At 46.5% G+C, this 10000-nt stretch overlaps 1 protein-coding gene across 2 annotated transcripts in view; it reads left to right on the forward strand.

Moving 5' to 3' along the window:
- ppfibp2b (PPFIA binding protein 2b) overlaps nt 1–10000 on the forward strand; it is a 68300-nt gene that overhangs the window by 43874 nt on the left and 14426 nt on the right. For both annotated transcript variants that reach the window (XM_084452621.1, XM_084452622.1), the window contains 2 exons: nt 2848–2940; nt 9614–9725. In XM_084452621.1, coding sequence (XP_084308747.1) covers nt 2848–2940; nt 9614–9725 — 205 coding nt within the window. The remainder of the gene's footprint in view (nt 1–2847; nt 2941–9613; nt 9726–10000) is intronic.

Below are 10000 nucleotides of genomic sequence, written 5' to 3' on the forward strand. Positions count from 1 at the left end.
AGATGAGACAGGACACAGTGCGGAAGCCCCCCACCCACCCCCCCCCCCCACCTTGAACATTCTGATGATCAACCAGCTGACCGCACACGCACACACATCCAGTACACTGACCGCACACACATCCAGTACACTGACCGCACACACATTCAGTACACTGACCGCACACACGGCTACAGACTTTTAAACAATCAAATGTATTTTGTAAAGTACGGCCCTTTCAACCAAGAACTGTTACAGAATGGAAGTGTCACAGAGCCCGTTCAGCAGCTGTGTGAAAACCACACTAATTGATATCTAGTGAAATGTAGCAATAACGTGAGCAAACTACAGTACTTTTAACAGTTATGTGAATATGCAGAGTTGCCCATAGGGACATTGTAAGTGATATTTATTGTGTGTGTGTGTGTGTGTGTGTGTGTGTGTGTGTGTGTGTGTGTGTGCGCGTGTGAGAGAGAGAGAGCGAGCGAGTTCTTGGTTTACCATGTAATGTACAAAGCCTGTTAGGTGAAGCCTTTCAACCTTCTTACTCATGAATCCATGATGTCCGGTTGTGCAGCGTAGTGGTGGTCATGCTGCCGTGGTAACTTACACCAGGGTGCATTTGTTTCGTCAACAAACGCTGTCTCAGTGGGGACAGCTGCTAGGCTCCACACTGCCACCCGGAATGGCAGACATTTGCTTTGAACATTCCACAAGGGCACACACTTTCCCCGCGGAAACCAACCGCCCCCCCCTACTTACTGAGGGAATATTTGGCATTGAGAATAGTCCATTGGATTTTACAGTATATGACCATTGTACTAAATGATACACTGGCGCTATAGCAACATGTAACTACATTTTCAATGGAATATTTCCCCTCTCCCATGTGTCAATTTAGTGGTGAGGCTGTTTTGGACGTTCATTTCTGAGACGCATACCGACCAGGGAATGCTCCTTAATCTGAGGAAGACAAACAGTGATTGGCAAGACCAAAGCACTCCTCACGTAGAGAAGAGACAAAAGCTCCCCTCACGTTTGCACGTAGAGAACCGGCAAAGTAGGCCGGCTGCGTTTCTTTACCCTGGCAGAGTGTGGTTGTTGAGCAGTTTGAGTCAGAGCTGTACCCCGAAGCTCTGTGGTCCCATCAGCCAGCTAGCTAGCGCCCACAGCAGTCCTCTCATCCAGAGTAACCATGGCTCCATGTTACATAAACACAATAACATGATCTTATTAAAGCGTATCATTATTAGAGGAGGACACCGATTGGCTGTCAGCGCTTGCCTGGGGGTTGGTGTCGCTGTCAACACGTGAACCCTAACGAGCTTCATCCTCAAGCGCATCTCAAGCTCACCCACTTCAACCATTTCTACGGCGTCAGAGTTTCTCTTCTGAGCTTGACTCTGAGCCTCGTTTTGATATCTTCTGTTTTGTTCGTTTTCTTTCCCCTCCAATCCTCTTTTGACCGTGACCCTCATTTTATTATCCCCTCTGTCTTTCTTTTGTTTCTTTTCTCTCCCCTTCCTTCCCTGTGCTCCCCAGTGTGTAGTCAACCTGATAAGTGAGCTGCAGGAACAGATGTGTAGGTTTCAGGAGGAGATCACCACCCGCATCCAGGAGAAGCGAGCCCTAGAGGAGGCTCAGGGGGAGAGCGCTGCCCGCCAGGCCCACGACCAGAGCCCCGACGTGGGCTTGGGGGGCTCGGACGCTGGCCTGGTGGGCTCGGACCTGGACGACTGCTGTCGCTGTGGAGGAGAGAATGTAGGCAGACTCACCCTGGGTCCCGAAGTCCCAATCAGATATTTTCTTCGTCCTGGTCCACTTTCTAGAACTTTCTGCTGAACGCCGACCAGGATGAATGTTCAGACAAGCTCTGAACGTGGCCTAGATACTTGTCTAATGTAGATCTGACTGGGACCAGATAGGTAGAAAGATGATAACATTTCCATGTGGCCTATCAGAGGGCCTGGTGAAACTCTTACCATCTTGATTAACCTTATCCAGCCCTCTCAGATCTATTGCATACCAGCGTCTAGGGCCTGGGGGTTAGCGGCTAGGGGGTTAGCGGATGTGGGATTCAGGGATTCTGTACCAGGGAATGGAGTGACCTTCCCCTCTCTCTCCTCCTAACCACCCACCACATACCCTTCTGGAAACCTCCACAGGCTCCAACTAATACCTCCCTTTCAGCGTGACCCACCTGACCCCCCTACTGCAGTGTGTGGGGAAACACACAGGCTCAGACATAGTCATTCAAATACTTTCAAATACTTGAGATTCCCTGGATTCAGCCTTTCAACTGAGTCGGAAAGTGTAAAACCTGCCTGCCCAGCACACAAAAGCTGCACCTCAAGTATTTTGAAGTATTGGTAGCCATCCGTTGACCCAGGTGTGGTGGTTGTGCCGCGTGGTGTCTGCATCTGGGTGTCTCCGGGGGTTCATTCGCTCTATTGGTGTGGTGCGCGTGCATGACCGTCACTATAACCACGACCGCGACCGTGGTTCACGTCAGTAACAACCACCCAGGTGGGTCGGTCCGTCTGCCTGGTCTGAACACAGCCTGCTTCTCTAGGTGGATGCCTGACCTGTTCCTCTCTCTCTGCTCCCCTGAGGATTGATCTTCTCCTGTGTTTAATAACCGCACGCTTTGATGGCTGCTCATGGGGCTCCATGTTTGAAAACCCTTTCATATCCCTGTCACTAGTCGGTGGTCTGAGTCCTGTCACCCCCTGGGACTCTGACCAACCGCGTTGGGAGACAGAGATGCTTGTGACGGGGCGGATTTGACCTGCATGGCCTTTCGAAAGGACTGCATGGCACAGGTATGGTCTGAAACGTCGCGCCGTTGTGTTTTCCCGCTCTGGACAGGGCCTGCTGCAGGAGCTGAGGACGCTGAAGGGCAAAGTGGACGAGCTGGAGGGGGAGAAGTCTCAGTACGAGAGGAAGCTGAAAGCTACAAAGGTATCCACACTACAACTCGCACCTGCTCACTTCTCTACCTGCTACCCTCACTTCCTCACCTTCCTACGGTTCACTAACTCTGGTAGTCTGTCTTAAGTCTTTCACAGCAGGGTTGTTGTCAGTTCAGTTACCTCAGTGAAACTAAACCGACAACATTTTAGTTTAGTGTGGAAAAGTGAAACCCCTTTAGTCCTGTTTCTTTGACATGAGTGAATGCGCTGCCCTGTTATGGTGTTACTCACAGCCTTCCCGTTGGGGGGAAGGTCAACTTGTTTCCGTTTCTCTGCAGCTTACTGTCTATCCTTCTGACTCTTTTCTTTCTCTCTGTTTATCCCTGTATTGTATATCTGTCCACCCATCTCTCCATCTCTCTCTTTGTCCCACTCATTCTCCCTTCTTTCTCTCCCTTTTACTCCACTGTCTCTCTACCCCCTCTCTCTCTCACCCTCTCTCTCTCCCTCTGTCCCTCTGCCCCCTCTCTCTCTACCCCCTCTCTCTCTCACCCTCTCTCTCTCCCTCTGTCCTTCTGCCCCCTCTCTCTCTCCCTCTCTCTCTCTCTCCTTCTGCCCCTTCTCTCTCTCCCTCTCTCTCTCTCTCTCTGTCTCTCTCACCCTCTCTCTCTCTCTCCCTCTCCCTCTCTCTCTCTCACCCTCTCTCTCTCTGTCCCTCTACCCCTTCTCTCTCTCCCTCCCTCTCTCTCTATCTCCCTCTCTCTCTCTCTCTCTCTCTCTCTCTCTCTCTCCCTCCCTCACCCTCTCTCTCTCTCTCCCTCTCTCTCCCTCTCTCTCTCTCTCTCTCCCTCTCTCTCCAGCTCTCTATCTCTTACTCTCTCCATGTGTGTTACCAGTCTCTCATGACCAAGCTGTCCAGCCTCAAGCTGACAGTAGAACACACTCAGGTAGAGAAGCTGCAGTGGGAGGAGCGATGGCGGGCCGCACAGGTGCCTCTTCCTCCTCCTCCTCCTCCTCCTCCTCCCCCTCCCCCCCTAACTACTTCCTCTCGTGCTGACTTCCTGTTCCTCCTCCTAGTCCTGCCCCCCCCCCTCCCCCCCAGTCCCCCGTCCTCATGTTGCCCTCGTGGATGTGGAATCTCATTCACCCAACCAGGTGTCCTCCCAGGCTCAGGTGGATCTCATTCACCCAATGACAATCTGAGCGGTGTTCTCCTGTAGGAGCTGGGGAAACCCCCCAGGGGGCCGCTCCTCCGTCGCTGCTCTGCTCCTGGTGCAGACACAGTATTATGGAAGTGAGAGAGAGAGACACAGAGAAAGAGAGAGAGAGAGAGAGAGATGTAATGAAATGATCACATTGTTCTGACGAAAGGAGAAAATAGGATTTGAGACAGAGCGAGAGAGTTGTGTTTTTCCGGTGCTGACGCAGTCTGACGAGATCAGCTGATCAACCTCCCCATCCTGCTCTACAACATCTAATACTGCAGGAGCTCACCCTGCCATGTATCCATCATCTACAGGCTGGTCTACATCCATGTATCCATCATCTACAGGCTGGCTATATCCTCCTGTAGAATACCCCCACCCCCACCCCCAGCCACAGACTGTGGGGCAGATGTACAGTACTAACGTTTGTGAGCACAGCACACACAGCGCCTCGGGCGGTCCGCAGGAAGCGCCCGCCGTGCGTCTTCAGTTGCCGTCGGATGTACGAAGCCTGCGCCTCATTGAGCAAAGAGCGCATGTCACCGCCCTCAAACCTTTAATACTACTCTCTCTTTGTGCTTACAGTATATCCTCCCTTTAATACTAGTCTCTCTTTGTGAATACAGTATATCCTCCCTTTAATACTAGTCTCTCTTTGTGCTTACAGTATATCCTCCCTTTAATACTAGTCTCTCTTTGTGAATACAGTATATCCTCCCTTTAATACTACTCTCTCTTTGTGAATACAGTATATCCTCCCTTTAATACTAGTCTCTCTTTGTGAATACAGTATATCCTCCCTTTAATACTACTCTCTCTTTGTGAATACAGTATATCCTCCCTTTAATACTAGTCTCTCTTTGTGAATACAGTATATCCTCCCTTTAATACTACTCTCTCTTTGTGCTTACAGTATATCCTCCCTTTAATACTAGTCTCTCTTTGTGAATACAGTATATCCTCCCTTTAATACTACTCTCTCTTTGTGAATACAGTATATCCTCCCTTTAATACTAGTCTCTCTTCGTGAATACAGTATATCCTCCCTTTAATACTACTCTCTCTTTGCGCATACAGTATATCCTCCCTTTAATACTAGTCTCTCTTTGTGCATACAGTATATCCTCCCTTTAATACTAGTCTCTCTTTGTGCATACAGTATATCCTCCCTTTAATACTAGTCTCTCTTTGTGAATACAGTATATCCTCCCTTTAATACTAGTCTCTCTTTGCGCATACAGTATGTCCTCCCTTTAATACTAGTCTCTCTTTGCTCATACAGTATATCCTCCCTTTAATACTAGTCTCTCTTTGCTCATACAGTATATCCTCCCTTTAATACTAGTCTCTCTTTGCTCATACAGTATATCCTCCCTTTAATACTAGTCTCTCTTTGCGCATACAGTATGTCCTCCCTTTAATACTAGTCTCTCTTTGCTCATACAGTATATCCTCCCTTTAATACTAGTCTCTCTTTGTGAATACAGTATATCCTCCCTTTAATACTAGTCTCTCTTTGCTCATACAGTATATCCTCCCTTTAATACTAGTCTCTCTTTGCTCATACAGTATATCCTCCCTTTAATACTACTCTCTCCTTGTGAATACAGTATATCCTCCCTTTAATACTAGTCTCTCTTTGTGAATACAGTATATCCTCCCTTTAATACTAGTCTCTCTTTGTGAATACAGTATATCCTCCCTTTAATACTAGTCTCTCCTTGCGAATACAGTATATCCTCCCTTTAATACTAGTCTCTCTTTGTGAATACAGTATATCCTCCCTTTAATACTAGTCTCTCTTTGTGAATACAGTATATCCTCCCTTTAATACTAGTCTCTCTTTGTGAATACAGTATATCCTCCCTTTAATACTAGTCTCTCCTTGCGAATACAGTATATCCTCCCTTTAATACTAGTCTCTCCTTGTGAATACAGTATATCCTCCCTTTAATACTAGTCTCTCTTTGTGAATACAGTATATCCTCCATTTAATACTACTCTCTCTTTGTGAATACAGTATATCCTCCCTTTAATACTAGTCTCTCCTTGCGAATACAGTATATCCTCCCTTTAATACTACTCTCTCTTTGTGAATACAGTATATCCTCCCTTTAATACTAGTCTCTCCTTGTGAATACAGTATATCCTCCCTTTAATACTAGTCTCTCCTTGTGAATACAGTATATCCTCCCTTTAATACTAGTCTCTCTTTGTGAATACAGTATATCCTCCCTTTAATACTAGTCTCTCCTTGTGAATACAGTATATCCTCCCTTTAATACTACTCTCTCTTTGTGAATACAGTATATCCTCCCTTAAATACTAGTCTCTCCTTGCGAATACAGTATATCCTCCCTTTAATACTAGTCTCTCCTTGCGAATACAGTATATCCTCCCTTTAATACTAGTCTCTCCTTGCGCATACAGTATATCCTCCCTTTAATACTACTCTCTCTTTGCACATACAGTATATCCTCCCTTTAATACTAGTCTCTCTTTGTGAATACAGTATATCCTCCCTTTAATACTAGTCTCTCTTTGTGAATACAGTATATCCTCCCTTTAATACTAGTCTCTCCTTGCACATACAGTATATCCTCCCTTTAATACTAGTCTCTCTTTGTGCATACAGTATATCCTCCCTTTAATACTAGTCTCTCTTTGTGCATACAGTATATCCTCCCTTTAATACTAGTCTCTCTTTGTGAATACAGTATATCCTCCCTTTAATACTAGTCTCTCTTTGTGCTTACAGTATATCCTCCCTTTAATACTAGTCTCTCCTTGTGAATACAGTATATCCTCCCTTTAATACTAGTCTCTCTTCGTGAATACAGTATATCCTCCCTTTAATACTAGTCTCTCTTTGTGAATACAGTATATCCTCCCTTTAATACTAGTCTCTCTTTGTGAATACAGTATATCCTCCCTTTAATACTAGTCTCTCTTTGTGAATACAGTATATCCTCCCTTTAATACTAGTCTCTCTTTGTGAATACATTATATCCTCCCTTTAATACTAGTCTCTCCTTGTGAATACAGTATATCCTCCCTTTAATACTAGTCTCTCTTTGTGAATACAGTATATCCTCCCTTTAATACTAGTCTCTCTTTGTGAATACAGTATATCCTCCCTTTAATACTACTCTCTCTTTGTGAATACAGTATATCCTCCCTTTAATACTAGTCTCTCCTTGCGAATACAGTATATCCTCCCTTTAATACTACTCTCTCTTTGTGCATACAGTATATCCTCCCTTTAATACTAGTCTCTCCTTGTGAATACAGTATATCCTCCCTTTAATACTAGTCTCTCTTTGTGAATACAGTATATCCTCCCTTTAATACTAGTCTCTCTTTGTGAATACAGTATATCCTCCCTTTAATACTAGTCTCTCTTTGCGAATACAGTATATCCTCCCTTTAATACTAGTCTCTCTTTGTGAATACAGTATATCCTCCCTTTAATACTAGTCTCTCTTTGTGAATACAGTATATCCTCCCTTTAATACTAGTCTCTCCTTGTGAATACAGTATATCCTCCCTTTAATACTAGTCTCTCTTTGTGAATACAGTATATCCTCCCTTTAATACTAGTCTCTCTTTGTGAATACAGTATATCCTCCCTTTAATACTAGTCTCTCCTTGTGAATACAGTATATCCTCCCTTTAATACTAGTCTCTCCTTGTGAATACAGTATATCCTCCCTTTAATACTAGTCTCTCCTTGTGAATACAGTATATCCTCCCTTTAATACTAGTCTCTCCTTGTGAATACAGTATATCCTCCCTTTAATACTAGTCTCTCTTTGTGAATACTGTATATCATTTAATGTGCGTTACTGTACACCCTCCTTTCCCAGGATGCTCCCAGGAATGCATATGCATGAGTAGGAAAAGTGCAACTTGCTATTCTGTGCTCCTGCGCCAGGCAAAATGCTGATTGGGCCATGTGTGTTCTGGTCTGGTCGTACCTCAGTACCATGTCATGCTGTCAGACTGGGCCATGTGTGGTTTGGTCTAGTCGTACCTCAGAACCATGTCATGTGTGTTCTGGTCTGGTCGTACCCACAGTACCATGTCATGTGTGGTCTGGTCTGGTCGTACCTCAGAACCATGTCATGCTGTCAGACTGGGCCATGTGTGGTCTGGTCTGGTCGTACCTCAGTACCATGTCATGCTGTCAGACTGGGCCATGTGTGGTCTGGTCTGGTCGTACCTCAGAACCATGTCATGTGTGGTCTGGTCTGGTCGTACCTACAGTATCATGTCATGTGTGGTCTGGTCTGGTCGTACCTCAGAACCATGTCATGCTGTCAGACGCATGTTGCGCCGGAATAACTCCAAAGATGGGCGCGAAATAACTCAAAAAAACGGGCGCAAAGATGTTATATGTTACAAGTACATCTGCCCCTATGTGCACCACAGGAGATGGGTCACGGATGTTTCTCTCAGTGTGTAGGGGTGTGTGTGTGTGTGTGGTGTGTGGGTGTGTTAGTGTGTGGTGTGTATACACCTGTGTGCGTATGCGCCATGCGTGCACGCGTGCGTGTGTCACTACAGCTGTAGCTAAATTGGTAGAGCGGGTCGTTCAATGATCGAAGAGTCAGTGGTTCGAATCCCAGCTCCGACTGTCCACATGTCGAAGTGTCCTTGAGCAAGACACCTAACCCTAAATTGCTCCCAATGAGCAGGTTAGCACCTTGCATGGCAGCTACCGCCATTGGTGTGTGAATGTGTGTGAATGGGTGAATGAGAGGCCATTGTAAAGCGCTTTGAGTGCCGCTTAGGTGGAAAAGCGCTATATAAGTGCAGTCCATTTACCATTTACCATTTACAGCTGAGTTAGCTCGCCGACCAGGTCCACGACGCCACGTCAATTCCGAACCCCCTGACGCAACGTCCCCCGCTGTAGAGGAGTGTAACAGAGGTGGTTTGGTGGCCGTGCTCCCGAGACCATGAAATGTCCTCGGGACAGGGACTGACCATGTCCTCCTGCGCTCTGTTGGTTTAGTGAGATTCCCGTGTTGTCGTGATGTGCATGGTGTCTGAGGGCCGTGTTGTCGTGATGTGCATGGTGCCTGAGGGGCCGTGTTGTCGTGATGTGCATGGTGTCTGAGGGTCCGTGTGTGTTGCTAGTACCGCTGCTGGAGCAGTGCTGTCGTGACCCGATCACCATCATCGCTGTCTGTTCTCCAGTGCTGAATCTCCGTCTCCATTCACTCATTGTGTGCATCTCCGGGTCCATGCCTGGCACTGCTGTCTGTTCACTTTGTTAATGCGTGAATAGATGCTCTGTATCTGAGCTGTGTCACACACACACACACACACACACACACACACACACACACACACACACAAGCTCTCTAATACAATTATTATCAATGCATTCAGCAAAAGTAATGCAGTCAAATCAACGCAGTGCTGTAAGCGCAGTAAAGGAAGGTGGATGTAGTGACCTGTGATGTGTGTATGAAGCAGAGCCTCTGTTGACCGCGCCCCTTGCGTCCGCAGGCAGAGATAGTGGACCTGCAGAATCTCCTGGCCTCCAAAGACACTGAGATAGAGAGCCTGCAAAGCCAGCTGCTGGACAAAGGCCCGTCCAACAACGACGGCACAGACAAAGGTAAACACGTAAACACACCTGCCAATCATACTGACTGGACGCGCCATAGGGCAGGCAGGCTGAATGACCCTCGCTGATGCCTGAGTGGAAATGATTTAACATTCATAAACTGACAAGTCTGAATGCAAAGTATAATGTGTGTGTGTGTGTGTGTGTGTGCGTGTGCGTGCACGTGTGCGTGCGTATGTGTGTGTGTGCGTGTGTGATGTATGAGAAGTATTACTTGAATAATAATTACTCATATACTAACTCATATATCTTTATGCCCCATGCTG

Source organism: Borostomias antarcticus (assembly GCF_949987555.1).
Source record: "Borostomias antarcticus genome assembly, chromosome: 18".
NCBI lineage: Eukaryota > Metazoa > Chordata > Actinopteri > Stomiiformes > Stomiidae > Borostomias > Borostomias antarcticus.